The 14,967-nt window shown below is 47.9% G+C and overlaps 1 protein-coding gene across 1 annotated transcript; it reads right to left on the bottom strand.

Annotated features, from left to right (window-relative positions):
• Positions 1-4,853: 4,853 nt before the first annotated feature.
• NR2F1 (nuclear receptor subfamily 2 group F member 1) lies at positions 4,854-14,945 on the bottom strand. The gene is made up of 3 exons (XM_007432534.4): positions 13,880-14,945; positions 10,831-11,358; positions 4,854-5,362 (listed from the first exon to the last, which is right to left on the bottom strand). Exons 1-3 carry the CDS (start codon positions 14,316-14,318, stop codon positions 5,082-5,084), a joined length of 1,248 nt encoding a protein of 415 aa, XP_007432596.1. The 5' UTR covers positions 14,319-14,945; the 3' UTR covers positions 4,854-5,081.
• Between the last annotated feature and the right edge of the window lie 22 nt (positions 14,946-14,967).

Raw genomic sequence — 14,967 nt, 5'->3', positions numbered from 1 at the left:
CCCCCCCCCCCTTTCTTCTTTCTTCTGACCCCCCTCCCGCCACCTCAGGGAGTTCTCGTCAAAACGCCGACTGGTTAGGAAGCCCCGGCAGGCCCGCGAAGCAGCCGCCGGGCTCCCGGCAAGCTCGAAAGCCGTGCAAAATCGTTAGGCTGACCATTCGCCTTTTCCCTTGGAAACCCATTAGAACAGATGAACGCGGGTTTGTTTGTTTGTTTGTTTGTTTAAAAAAACATTATTCTACTAATGGACGGTGTATGTGTTCTCGAAAAAATGAGCTCAGATTGTTGACATCCAGGCTAATGACCAGGGTGGAGGGAAGAGAAGCAGAATATATTTCATTCTTCCTCTCTTCCCCTCTTTGTGTTAAGGATGAAAATAAGATTGAAGTCCATTGCAAAAACCAGGAGTCAGATAGAAGACGAAGTGTATTTTGCTCCTCTATCCGGACACAGAGACGATTCGAGAGTTAAGACTTCCTTAAGGAGGCCAAACGCCCCAGTCTGACACGAGAGACCAGACGTTAACAAACAAACAAACTGCAACCCGAATTCTGTTCATGGAGGAGGGTGAGGTAGGATTACTGTATGAGGTGAGTAATGGGGCTATCTCAGTTTATGGGTAGTTTCTTCCGCGGTTCTTATTTTTATAGCACAAACACAAAAGGGGTTAGCCTCATTCCCAAGTAGTACAACTCATAAGAAGGGATTATTTTACACTCTTCCTATTTTTTAAAATTCCAGAATAGTTTAATTCTGTAACATTTTCCAGTTACTGGAGAGAAATGTAAAACCCTCACTCTCTGCAAACATTTTATCTGCAAAGGAAAATAATTTGACTTTAATAAAATATTCTTCTATATTAAAAGAAAAATTTCTATGCTGACTAGAATTATTTCATGATGCTATGACTTGAAAAGGAAGCAGAGTAACTCAACTTCATCTTTTAATACTGTGGAGGAAAGTCTTTAGCTTGAGCTTCTTAGACGTTTTCCTTGGTATATTACTACTACCTTTTACAGGGAGAAGACTGTCCAAAATACATTTGTTCATTGACTCTTTCATCTGACATTAAGTATGACTCAATAGTCCTTTTTTTTCTCTCTCTCCTTTACTTCCTGTTCTTTTCTCTTCCTTTTCTTCCTCACTCTCTCTATAACCTCTCCTCCCCACCTCAACCTCCAGCTCAGCTTCTAGGCTCTTACAAGAATAAAGTTGTTTTCCTTGGTTTATAAAGAAGACCACAGATAATTCTCATATAGCAATTCTGGGAGCCCAGGCATGTCACATCAATAATAAAAAACCAAACCAAAAGGAATCCCCCCTCCAAAAACCCAAATAAAATGGCTGTGGATGAATTCCACTCATAATCCAAAGTCCTACAAAGAAATTAAACCCAATTGATGACTAGAACACCCCAAAGTGCTCACCACTCTTGTAGCATCCATTCTCCTCATTTTATCTCACAAATCACAGTCTATCACTTACTGGTTTCTTCAGAAATCTTGGGTCAATATTCCCATCACCATAACTAACAAAGACCCTGGTCCTGTTGACCTGAGGTGCTAGGATGTGTAGTCAACAACATCTTAGGGTGTCAGGTTGCAAGAAAGTTGTTCATCTACTTAAAGCACTTTCAGTGATCTTTTCCTTAGGAAGATCTAATCCTTTTTCTCATGAAGGCACAGTATTTCTAAACCTTGTTGTCCTTGAACACAACAGATGTACAAGCAAGAGCCTGTAGTGAGTGTGTGCAAAAAAGTGATCATTTTAGAGACAGCTTTCAATTTTAGAGGCACAGGAAAAAAAAATAGGGCTGCCTGCTTAACAAACAACTACAATTTCACTTTGCAAAGTGTCACCCTCCTCCCCATTCTTATCAGAGCTCCTGCAATTTCCATGACTCCTCTGAGGACACTCCAAAGTTAGTCTGTCTAGAAAAGACTAGACTGAAATGGAAGGGCAGGAAGAGGCCAGGCTGCTTTAAAACATTTGCCAAAACCAGCTAAAATTGGCTGTTTGGGGAGAGGCTCTGTAACTGCAACAAAGATGAACCCAAGTCCATAGAACTACAGCTTATGGGGCATCCTGGCCTGGGGTGTAAATCAAGGCTTGTTTGGCAACTGCACCCACCTCTACAGAAGGGCAAGAGATACTTCTGGGATTTATTTTGTTCATTGATACTGCAGGTTCCCAATCCACACACTGCCACAGCGGTTAGATAACCTTGGAAGATAGCTTTGGTTTCTAAAGCATTTTTTTTTTTTTTTGGCATGGCTAAAGATATCACGCTGTATGACTAGGGGCCAAAGGCTTCTCAGGCAGCTGACCAGCTGAGATTCTGCGCAACCATTGGCCCAACTCTTTCCAACAAGCATCATTTGGTTTGCCCCTCCCTTCTTAAAACAAACTGGCAAGGCCACATTCAAGTTTTACAGCACTGTAAGAAAAAAGAAAACCAGGTTGTGATAGCCTCAGTCTTGGAAAACCAAGGCCCCTTCCCGCACCTGATCTAGACTTGGTTGTTGCTTTTCCCTTCCTTCTAAATTTAAGGCATTGATTCATGTTATGGTCCTCCGCAGTCAAAAATGAGTTAGGGTGGGGAAGGAGAACAAAATGATCTGAGAAATCATAGCCTAGTTTTATGAGTTGGAATCCATCTTATAATTCCGAGAATGCTTTGGGGTTTCTCAAGGACCTTAATTCTACCAAGGGCTATATGATCAAGGTCAATGAAAGACTAATACAGAATATATTAAAGTGCCTGATTCTAAAGGTACGAAATTGCCTTCTTGTTCCTCTCTGGTCCCCCTCTGCAAAATTACAGGGACATGGGCTTGCCAGAGTCTTTGGGCAGCACTGAAACAAATGAAAGCCAAGGTGTGTCCTAGTCTTTCTGACAAGGACTAGTCTTACAGACTCTAGCTGCTGACAGCGGTGATTATGCAGCTGTAAATGCTCTCGATCTAGAAATTCATGCTCGTTCGCTCAGTCTCCTAGGATCTCTTGTGTCTGGAATACTGAAGAAGGCAGGCAGGCAGGAAGGCAGGCAGGCTGGCTGGCTGGCCGGCAGGCAGGCAAGCAAGCGAGTTTAACCGAAAAGGCTTGTTAATGAAAACAAAAAAGTAAAGGGAATGTAGACAGCAAATTAATAAGGGGAAAATTTGCCATCAATTTCAGCAGCTAAAATCCTTCTTTATCTTGAATGTATTTGGAGGACTAGGAAGAGAAGTGATAAGAGGATGGGGGCGGGGGAGACACGCACGAATGTTATTTTTAAAGATCCGGCTTTATTAATACGTTAAGAAAGAGCTCCCTTGGCAGTGTGTGTTCTTACAGCTCCGTCTCAGATCCTATAAAACATTAATGCACTGAAAGCTGTTACTGGGATCGGCAGAGACCAGCTCCAAGCCCTGGGAAAGTCGTTGTCTTCAAAAGGGGCTCCGCGCTGAGAACTGCTGATGCATTTGGAGAGGGGGGAGAAAAAGATGGGTGGGGGATGAAGCGTTGGCAAAGCTTTTCTGTGCTTATGTGAAGGAGATGCCTCAAGGAGACTCGTCCATGTCCCCCCCCCCCCCCAGGAGGCAGAGGCCTGTCCTTGGGTCTGAACAGAGCACCAGACATCTGCATCTACAGCTCTCTTTCGCTCTCATGCATACTCCAAAGACCAGAACTCGGAATACTGAGAAGCATCTTCTCTTAATGACACGGAAACTTGAACCCACAATAACTGGCATGGGGGGGGGATATCAGGGAGTTTAGGACCCGTAATAAAATTATTTAACCTCTATAAAGATACTGATATTCTTACATAGCTCACAGGCAGTCTCCACCCCTACCCCCACGGACACGTAGACCCATTCCCATTGGTATTCCGGATTATGCACACAGAAGGATTGAAAGCCACCAGCAGGCTATTAAAGGGATTCCTCCAACTCTTTCTGTTTCATCAGCTTCAGTCACAACCCCTGTAACATCAAACCAATGGGCGTGGGAATGCCGAGAGACAGAGGCACCTCACTAGAAACGAGGTCCAACATATTATCTCTATTCCCACCCCCTTAAACTCTGGTGGAAGCTGCAAAGCAAGCATTGGTGTGGGGAGAGAAATAATGCCCCCAACTCCCCAGACAACCACGCAGGAGGGTGGCTCCAAGGAACACAGACTGGTGTGGGGGGCAGTGGGACTTGGTCCTTCAGGGTGTTGTTGGGTTGCCTTTTGTTCTTTTTGCTAAATTCTTTTATTTCTGTTTAAATTCTCACTTCAATTTTAATTCTTGAAGAACAGCTTCGACAACATATATCGCAGTCATTATAAGAAGCAAAGGGTTATATCAAAAATTCTTAGTATAGAATCACAGGAAGCCTGGTTTGGAACCAGAAAAAAATACAAAACAGATATAGATACATACACACAGAACAATTCCTTGTTTTTTTTAATAATTATTTGGAAAACGTTATTTCCCCCCTCCCTAATTTTTGTTTCTTGTGTTGTTTTTCTCTCCTTTATGCGCATACGATGTTTTAAATTTTACAAAAAAAGTGAAAATAAAGACTAATATTTTACAAAATGAAGAACAATGTTCGTGGTCAGTGTTTACCTGTGGAACCCCCTCCCGTTCCCCCCCCCCTCAGTCAGTTCGGCTTCAGCTTCGTTTCTTAAACTGTGTGTTTGCTGTACAGTTGATCACCGTTTCAGTCCGTGATCAATCCAGGAAAATCCATCTAATCTTCCTCCTCTTCCTCTTCCTCTTCCTCTTCTCTCTCTTTCTTGGAGGGGGGCGGGCAGTTTAATACGAAAATCCCTTCGGTCTTTGCTACTTTTGTTTATTCGTTTTAAAGTCTCCCACCTCAGTATCGCCGTTGGTTCCACACACACGAGCTGCCCCTTTTGGCCACCACCGCCGGGCCGGAGTTGCCAGCCTCCGCCAGTCTTTCCTCCAGGACGAGGTTTCCGGGCACCCGGCCTTGGGGAAGTGAGGCGTGTGTGGGTCCCTTTCTTTGCTCTCGCTCGGGACCCCCCACCTGGCCGCCCAGCCGCGGGGCCTGGGGCGGGTCTCTAAGCGGGGGAGGCCAGGGGCTGCTCTAGGAACACTGGATCGACATGTAAGGCCAGTTGAAGCTGCTGCCGGAAAGCAGCATGTCTCGGATGAGCGTCTCGATGGGGGTTTTACCTACCAAGCGGACGAAGAAGAGCTGCTCAATGACCGACGACGAGACGGTGCGAAGCGAAGGCAACCGGAGCAGCAGCTTGCCGAAGCGACTGGGCTGGTTGGGGTACTGACTGCGCACGTACTCCTCCAGGGCGCACTGGGATTTCTCTTGCAGGCTCTCGATGTGCGCCGCGTCCGACAGGCCACAGGCATCTGTCCGGCCACCAGGACAAGCAGCGTGGGCGGAGGGGAAAGACAGCAGGGGCAAGATGGTTAGCGAGGGCTGGCCATCGCGGCGAGCCGGCAGGTTACCCCCCTCCCCCGCCGCAGCCACCCGACCGGAGCCCCCGGGACCCCAGGCAGCTCTCCCTGCTGTCTTTTGTAGGTCCCTTCTTCATCTGATTGGCACCTCAAAGACGGGGGGCGGGGGGAGCCGGAGCCATCCCTCTCCGCCCGGCAGCAACCTGGCTGCAGACGCCAGGAAGGGCCCAGGCCTCGCTTCCTTCCCTGAGCTGCATCCTATTGTTAGCCGGTGGACACGCGCACTTGCCCTCCTTGCGTAGCGAGAGACGGCCAGGCCCCGCCAGCCGTGGTGGCGGCGGGGGTTTCCTTCGTGGACCGTCTCCGAAGGACGCCTCCCCCCTCCAGCGCATCCTCCGCTCTAGGGAAAGGCTCCGGGCGGACTCAGCGGGACCAAGCCGGCGCGCGCGGCAGGAGAGCCGAGCCAGGCGAGGATTTGGGGTCGCTCGCATGAAAGGCTGCCGCCTCCATTTCCGGGAGGGGGTGAGAGAGACAGCGAGCAGGAGAAGCGTGCTTGCTTTGTCTCTGGATCTAGACGATCGAGTACTGTAATTGAAAATTGGTCACATCTCTGGAAGCCGTATAATCATTGCCGGGAAGATGGCTCGGGCTCCCTTCCCCCTCGCCCGCCCGCCGGTCCGCCAGCCTGCGCTAAGCAGGCGTCTGCAGCTGCTCGCGCTCGCGCTCACAAAGCTGCGCCGCCTGCCTGGCCCGAGCTGCGAGGCTGCATCTACCAGAAAAAGAAGGCCTCCAGAGAGTCGGGAAAGTGCCTAGCTCTATCTTTCTTTCGGAGGGGAAGGATACGCACTTCCCGGAACCAGAAAACTGCATAGGAGATCCCCCTCCTCCATGTACATATTCTCCATCTCCCTCCCTCCGTCCCTCCTTTTCGTCCCTCCTTTTCCTCGTAGGGTAAAGAAAGAGGGCAGAGACGTCTACCTACCCTCCCTTGCAGCCTTCCTACCGCCTCCCTAATTTTTCTTGGTTTGGGTTTTAAAAACAGGGACGAAAAAAAAAAGAGCCCAAGAAAAAGAAACGGGGGGGGGGGAAGCCACCTGCCCGTAAGCGGTGGGTGCTTTCGGGCAGGGAAGCGGGGAGCCGCTGTCGTCGGCCTTGTTCAGATTCACAACTTGTTTTCTTCTATCAATAATAAATATTTCAAAACATCATGATCACAAGGCAGCCGTCAACTAGCACGGCGGTTTAGTGAAGATCAAAGCAGCTTTTGAGATGGATGTGTGTGCTCGTGTGTGTATGGTGCGTATGTGAGAGTGTGTGAATGTATTAATCTGGGAGAAAGCGTCCCCCAAGCAGACCTTAAAAATGTAACACCTAGAAAAAGGCACTGAATAATTATTTGCACAATCCTTTTTGAGCTGTTGTTTTGGTTGGTATTGTGTATTAGGTTTGTGATACCAGATATCCCGTTTTCAGGCCGGGCTTTCAAAAGATTGCCAGGCACCTTCATGCCCACGCTTCTGGCCTCAAGCGAAAATAAAAATAAACCAAGCTATAATTCAAACGCTTCTGAGGAAAAGACCTTCATGACCCCAGCTACAGACTAAGGAGTGCTTAGATGTACAATTACGCACGCCCGACTGTTGTGCTAATCCATGCTTTTGCCTTAAATGCAGTGATCATTTGCAACATCTAAAACCAGGGGAGGAGGTGCAGGGAGAAAAAAGAGAGCGAGAAAGAAAGAGAGAGAGGGAGGGAGGGAGGGAGGGAGGGAGATTGCAATGCACAGACGTCATGCAGCGTAGACCTGCCCTCATTTGTGGTCCATTATAGTGAAGAGTCACTGTCTTCTTTAGCTGTGACTAAGAGATCTTCCTCTTCTACACCCTTTAGCTTCTACTCTCCCATTTGCCATTTGCCCTTTTCTGCAAGGGTCTTTAGTTTCAGGCAACTTCTAAATAAGGCAGGATGAAAGGGTCTGGTTGCCTCAGCACATCTCTTTGGAGGCTTCCTGCCCTATTCTCTGGATTGGTAAAATATTTATTTCTGCTTCTGCTTTCTCCAGCTTGAGGCCACCACTGGGATTATGAGAAAAAGCATCGACAAGCCCCCCCTTCTCCTTAATATATCCAACACATGCTTAATAAAACATATCTTCCTCTGTTATTTCTTTCCTCAAGCTTTACCCCTACCTAGTACGTAAGAGGTGGACTTCGAATTTACTTGGCACTCCTTGCACTCAAGTAATTCCCTCTCCCCACTCCCCAGCAAACATGGTGGAATCGAGGGGATGCTTTCAACCAGACAATCTGAAAATTAATTAAACAATCTATGCTATCTGATCGATTCGCTGATTGAGTTAAGGTGAAATAGACCAAAGAAGGAGAGCAATGCATATTCACCTTCTTTAGCTTACCTCCGATCAAGGAGAAGAGGAATGGGAGGAGGGGACTATGAAAGGAGAAGAGAAGAGTGGACATGGAAATTGTGTATCTCTCACTTTTTCAAGTGGCTATAATTTTTCCTGCAGTCATTATTGCTCAGTATTTTTCTTTCTAATCAATGGCAGAGAAACTATATAAATATATAATAATTACTACATAGCACAGGCCTTGGTATTAGGTGGAGTATATTTTAACCAATGCACCTAGGAGAGTTTAGTTCTCAAAAAATACTGGTGCAATCAGCTTGCAGATGAGAAAATGAGAAAGCAACATTCTTACTGTGTGGGAGATAGATTTATACAACTGACCTGCTCTGATATTTCTGTGGGTAATATTGCCTGTATAATTCTAAGTTGTAGAGGGATGTACATTCCTATACGTTAATTAAGAAAGCATTCTCTAAGGAAATTAGCATATTGGTGTGAAAAGTAAACTTGTTAGAATTACTTTTAAGGGTCTATTTAACTTGGGGACATCTTGTAGGTGAAGAATAATATTCTGAAGTCCAAATGATGATGACCAAATAAATAAGAAACACAGTAATCTCTAAGTAGGCTTAAACACTGATCTCTCATCTTAAAAACCAATGATTCTGAATCAAGACTTATTTTACATTTAGGATCAGATTGCTGAGTTAAGCCACTGGGACCAGGTGGCTAAAAAATGTTTTTTCCATCCATCAAAGTTTGCTTAAAAAGTTGGATGACTTGGTGAAAGATTTGCTATCAATTACCTTCTGGCCAGCAATCAAAACAAGATTAGCCCAAGTGGAAATGTGTATATATGAAAACTGAAAGGAGGAGGTAGTTGAAGTGGGGTGGGGGTAGGGAATGTATGGGGTGGAGGAAGAAACATCAGACTTGCAAAGGGGTTATGCTGGAAAATACTATTTCAGTGTATCAGTTGGTAATAACTGATTAATTATGAACAATTAAAATTGCTGTTAACTCCCCCCACCCCCAAATAGCAATACCCATATCTGCTTTATAAAACCAGCCAGGTAAAGGCTGGGCCAGGATTTGAAAAAATGGAGAATGGTGTGTGTGGGGGGTCAGACTTTTTAGTCTGGGGCCTTTTCAGTGAAGCTCTTGAAGCAAACACCTTCTTTCTTTACATTCTGGTTTAAATGTGCTGTTTTAAAACTCATCTCAATATTTCTGCCCTTTGTCCAGTTTAAGTCTAATCGTTCCCCTGTTTCCAAATGAATAAATGGGTTAAGAAAAAAGTATGTGAGGCTGCAGTTGAAATCACCCTGAAAAATGCCACCAGGGTCTCCTTTTGTCAGTTGTGAAAAACATGTTTCCGCCAGGAAAACAGGCGGAAGATAAAACGCAGCCTAAATGTCTCTATGGCTGCTTCGTAAATCTCCCCATTTGTTTTAAGATCTGCACTTGATCCTCTGCAAAGAAAGAGCCCTCACTCCGAGCCCTGCATTTGCAGCCAGAGGAACAAGGGGGGCAGTCACAGTCCACCTCTCTGAGCATTGCGCATACCAATGAGTCCCCATCTAAATAAATTATCCAGTGTTCAAATCGATATTAATACTACGCTTGCTACATTACAATTTTGCACAAATTTAAGAGTCATTTGACTACAATGTAAATACTATTTCTCAGGCATGTGAAGCTACAAATATTGATGGATTCTTCCTCCCAATCAGGATTTCAGCAAGTCTAGCCAGCTAAATCTTTGTACATTGCTTGGTTTCAGGTTTAAGGGGAAATTTAATAGTAGGGGATACTAAAAAACAAACAAACAAGAAACTGTTTTTTTAAACAACACAACCATTACTGCAACCCTTCAATCCTACACAATCCTACTTGGGAGTAAATTCTATTGCATTTGATGGGATTTATTTTTGAACAGACATGTATATGATTGTCCTGTGTGAGGTGCAAATTTAACTCACAGACAGCCATGCCTTTCAAGTAAGACCCAAAGGCCATCTCATGTTTATTCATAAATCCTTGATCTTGAATGTGTGTATATGTGACTTGACCAGGTTTGCAATAATAAAAGATGCCTGGATTTTTATAGACTTCAACCTGAGCACTTCAAAGGTGAGGTTAATGGCCTCTTTTGCAAAGTTAATTTGAGCCATCTATCATAACCAAAATTATGGACCAGCACATTATCCATGCCTGTCTCTGCTTGGGGGGGAGGGGGGTTGCAACTAATCTGTTAATATTAGTATAGAGTTGCATCGTGTGAACCAGAGCTGGGAGATGAGAAACTACAGAAGCACAGAAATGTTGGGAGGTGGGGGAGAAAGAATTAAAAAGGGGGGCTGAAACCATGAGAAAAGGGCAAGAAAATATTTCTGCAGATGAGGGTTTGCAACCTTGGGGTGAGCCTGTCTCTTTCTCTCCCCACTTCTTTTTAAGCAGGGAAGGAGTCATTTTTGGCACTTTTTACCAGCTCCTCCGGCCACAGCAATTGGAATTATGAGTAGTTTCTAGTAAAAAAAAAAAGGGGGGGGGAGCAGAATCACATAGCAATGAAGTAGTAATATTGATGATTTGTGTGTCTGCCTTCCCTATTCAACAAGCTCTGGTGAAAAGCCTTTTGACCAAGGCTTTAAACCTCCTCCCCGCTTTTCTCTCTCTCTGTCTCTCACACACATAGGGAGTTGCTAAGAGAAAGAGGTGTGTGGGAAACCCACCAGCTCCCACTCCTTCGAAGCCAATCTCTGGTGAAGGCAGCGCATCCCTTAAGCCTTCACCTTGCCAATTTCACTGCAGGCCTGCAGGCAGCTGCCACGGACCACATCCAATGCCTCGCGCGGCCTGTACGCCAGGCCCGAGCGGGGTTTGGCCCTCACTGCCTTGGGTGGTGGGGAGCTGCCCCTCCTTTGGCAGAGGCCTCTGGTAAGGGGCTGGCGAGCCCGCTCTGCTTGGGGGAGAGTGGGGCTGGGCCGTGCCGGCCTACTCCAACCTACTACCCCAGCCCGGCCCGGCCCAGCCCGCCCGGCTCACTGACCTGAGGTGAAGAGGACGATGGCTTTGAGGCAGCTGTATTCGGCGGAGTCTACGTGCAGGGCCTTGAGCTTCTCCACCTGCTCCTGGAAGATGCGGATGTGGTCCATGAAGGCCACCACGCGGTCAGCAGACATGGGTGAGGCGTGGAGTCCGGCAGCGGCCAAGAGTGGGGCCACGTGCAGCGGCATGGAGCACTGGGCAGCGTTGAGGACGAAGAGCTCGCTCCAGGTGAGGCGCAGCAGGGCCACCTGGTCGGTGATCTGCAGGTCCGGGAAGAAGGGGATGTTGCGGGCCCACTCGACGGCGCTGAAGAGCAGCCGTGCTGCCAGCTCACAGATGTTCTCGATGCCCATGATGTTGTTGGGCTGCATGCACTGGCTGCCGTAGCGTGAGGTTGGGTAAGGCTCGGCTCTCAGCAGCAGCGAGATGTAGCCTGACAGGTAGCAGTGTCCGTTCAGCGGGTCGCCGTTGGTCAGCGCGTACTGGCCCGGGTTCGGCTGGCTCGGAGGCATCCTTCCTCGCTGAACCGCTGACGAAAAGAGGGAGAGAGAGAGAAAAGGAGAGGAAATGTGCATCCGGCAGCCTGGGCAAACCCCAGCCCGCCAGACAGCCGTTGCCACGCGCGAGGCAAAAGCAGCAGCAGCAGCAGCAGCAGCAGCAGCAGCCGAAGCAACGCGCGCGCACACTCACACACAAACACACACACACAAGCGCGCTCCCTCTGACATACACACACACAAACACACACAAAAATCAGAAGGTATGTATATGGGTAATACGGCAGACATACACACAAGGTAAGCCCCCCCACCTTGCATTGTTGTGCAAATGGGGACGCCCAGATGCTCCTGCAAGGGAGACTGCCTTTCTCCTTGCAAGACTATGATGATGATGATGATGATGATGACAATAATACATTACAGATAAGAGCAGACTTTCAAAGCTGCCTCTGCTAAAACTACAAAAAAATCAGGCCCCACCTGCAAAATGCTCCCTCTTCATCTTTCCAGAGAACCAGTTAGACATTCTGGGTCCTCTTTAGCCTAGTCAGTACTCAAAGTTGCTGCAATTGCAAAATACCATCCAGCCAAGCCTTCTCTTTATTTGCCAGTCTGGGATCGCACAATAAGGCTACCAAACTGTTGGAGGGGGCGGGGGTCAGGGAGAGCTCCCCTTAGCCTTGCAAGCTATCCTGCCTAGACAATCAGGTCTCAGTCTAACTAAATACACACACACACACACACACACACATATGCAAGCCCCTGCCCAATTTAAATGGAGCACTCTGTATTCAAAAGGATGGGGGAATTGTTATTTTTCAAAGAGATGAATTAAAATAAAATGTGGACTTACAGAAGCCAAACATGAGCGGCAAGGAGGGAAGGATAATATCAAATCTTTAACTGTGTGGTTCCAGAAAGCACCAGCATGCCTACTGCTTTGACCAGTGAAGACAAACATTTGCAACTGTGCAACACATGCACAACACACACACACACGCACACACGCCTGCACGTACCACCCGAATGCCATGGATTCATTCACTATCCCAAATGTAAGCATGCTTGGACTTCTCTAAAGCTGAACAAAGTTTGTGTGTGTGTGAAACACATGTGGTTTCACTAATTTGAGGCCAAGAAATTCTAACTTGAGGTATATAAATAAAGGTGACAAGGTGAAGAGAGGGCCTCTGGTGAATATTTTAGAGTCCCCCAAATTAATATTTTCAGTTTCATACCATTACATATTTTTATATTTTTCAATCAGAACATTTCTATCTAGCTGTCAGAACATCTTTTCTATTTCTATAGTTTAGATTTCCAAAGCTGCAGCTGTACATTTGAAACACAGTTCAAAGATGGTGAAGGATTTATCTCCTTCATACATTTCTGCACTGATTCCTTTCTAGTTATATGTTTCTTTAAGACCCCTTTTCTGACAAAAGCTGGCTGAAGCTACAGATGAAGTCATCAGTGGTCAGTTTAAAAAAAATAATTCTTTTTTCTATGGCACAAGTGAGAAAGTATTTTAACATTTTTTTTCAAATTTTCACTGCAGAAAATGGATTATTTGATTTGATAACTTAGGGCATTTTTAACCAGAGCATGGAAATAGCATATATTGCAGTAAATCTGGGCAAAGGAAAACATAAAAAGAAAAAAGTAGACAGAGAAATATTACAAATAAAGGGCTGCTCTCTTTGGGGGGGGGGAGGACCTAGCTATTACAACACTTGGAAGTATTTGTGTTTGTTTTCAAACACTGACCAGCACAATCCAGAAATAAGCTATGCTTTATGGTAACAACAACAACAACAACATCAGCAGTCATTGACTTGGGGGTGGTTTGCAACTGGTATGTAGTATTTAAGAGACAATGGGGTTTGGTAGGGAAGTGAAATGAACAGCAGCAGAGGGATGGGGGTGGTGAAATGACAGAAGTATAAAAGCAGAGCACATTCACAAACTTTCCTTCCAAAGCATGAGGGGAAGAGGGGAACCATGACAAAGGCCAGATCTTGGGAAGTGAGCAGTAGCTAAACAGATCAGGAAGACACCAGAAAAAAGCAACACAAGCAGCATAATTCTCTCTCTCTCTCTCTCTCTCTCTCTCTCACACACACACACACACATATCCCTGAAATACATTTCTTTGGGGAGGTGAGGAAGCTTGGCTCATCTGAAGTTAGGATCCCCACCCACCACTCTCCCCCTTTTAACAGGAATTGGGAATAGTAAAAAGAGGTAGGAGAAGTCAACATCGAAAGAAAGGGCTGCTTATTTGCCCCTTTGCTTCTTCCCCAGTTCCAAACTATCAGAGAGAGAGACAGAGAGAGACAGAGAGAGAGAGAGAGACAGAGAGACGGAGCGCCATGGGGCTCGGTGGTTTTGGGTGCTGACGTTAATAATAGGAACAGTAATAATCTGCGGACGGAGTGGGGAGCTGCGATGCGGGGACGAAGAGGACGGGGGTAGCACATCTCCCCCCCTCCACGGACCTGCTCTCAACATACCCCAGCTGGAGTAGAATAGGGAGGAAATCATATTCACCTTCCCGCCTCATGCCCACTTTGAGGCACTTCTTCAGGCGGCAGTATTGGCACTGGTTGCGGTGGTGCTGGTCGATGGGACAGTTCCGGTTGGCCCGGCAAGTGTACGTTAAGTTCCTGCGGACGCTCCGCTTGAAGAAACTTTTGCAGCCCTCGCAGGTGAATTGCCCGTAGTGTTTCCCGCTGGACTTGTCGCCGCAGACCACGCACTCAATGTGCTGCTGCTGCTGCTGCTGCTGCTGGCTCTGCCCGGAGCCCTGCTGCTGCTGGCCCTTGTCTCCCGGCGTGGACGGGGCGCCCGGCTGGCTCGGCGTCTGCGGCGTGTGGGGGGCCGCCGAGGCCCCTTGCTGCGGATCCCGGCCCGGCTGAGCTGCTCCGGTGGGGCCGCCCCCGGCCACGTCCTCTTGCGCATCTCGCCAGCTGCTAACTACCATTGCCATATCTCGGGCCCGCGGAGGAAAAAAAAAAGGGAGGGGGTCCGCCGGGGAAGAGGCCGGGAGAGGAGGGGGTCCGGGTTGGGGGAGGGGTGGGGTGGGGTGGGGTGGGGGAGAAGGCGGCTTCCCGGGCTGGGGGAACAGAGGCGAGGGATCAGGACGACTCCTGCTTCGCCGCTGCCGCTGCCGCCGCCTGCTCTCGCGGCTGGTTGCTTTCCGCTTCTCTCCCCTGCCCTGCCCCCCGCCTGCCCTCCTTCCTGCCTTCCTCCTCTTCGCCTTTCCTTCCCCGCTCCCGCGTTTCCCCTCTCCGCGCCTCGAATTTGGGGTGCTTCCTTGGGAGAGGGCAGTGGGATTCCCGCGAGCTTTCAAGCCCTCTCGGCGGTCTCCCCCACGGCTCGGGGAGCGTTTCTGTGCCGCCCGGCCAGAGCCTTTCCTCCTTCCCTCCCCCCAGAAACGTGTCCTTTTTCAAGTTGCAAAACCAACCAGGGCGAAGCGGGCTGTCGGGAAAGGCATTCAGGAGGGTCACCCTGGGGAGGAGAGGGAGCGGGAGGAGGAGGAAGAGGAGGAGGAGGAGGAGGGGAAGGAGGAAAAGGAGGCGACCGGCTCTCCCGACCCAGCCCGGGCCAGCCAGCCCCGTACCGTCCGAGCGGGCTAC

The sequence above is a fragment of the Python bivittatus genome, unplaced genomic scaffold, assembly GCF_059951505.1.
Source record: "Python bivittatus isolate LINGU-HERP-01145 unplaced genomic scaffold, Pbiv_v1 ctg000850_np1212, whole genome shotgun sequence".
Taxonomy (NCBI): Eukaryota; Metazoa; Chordata; class Lepidosauria; order Squamata; family Pythonidae; genus Python; species Python bivittatus.
Note: the sequence above shows the minus strand (reverse complement) of the source record. Positions and strands in the feature narration are given on the sequence as shown.

Excerpts from the sequence above, each read along its gene's own strand:
- NR2F1 (XM_007432534.4), bottom strand. The coding sequence starts at position 14,318 with ATGGCAATGGTAGTTAGCAGCTGGCGAGATGCGCAAGAGGACGTGGCC. Across the intron at positions 11,359-13,879 it reads AGTGGGCATGAGGCGGGAAG|CGGTTCAGCGAGGAAGGATG; the intron begins GTGAATATGATT and ends TCTTTTCGTCAG. Across the intron at positions 5,363-10,830 it reads CATCGTCCTCTTCACCTCAG|ATGCCTGTGGCCTGTCGGAC; the intron begins GTCAGTGAGCCG and ends GTGGCCGGACAG.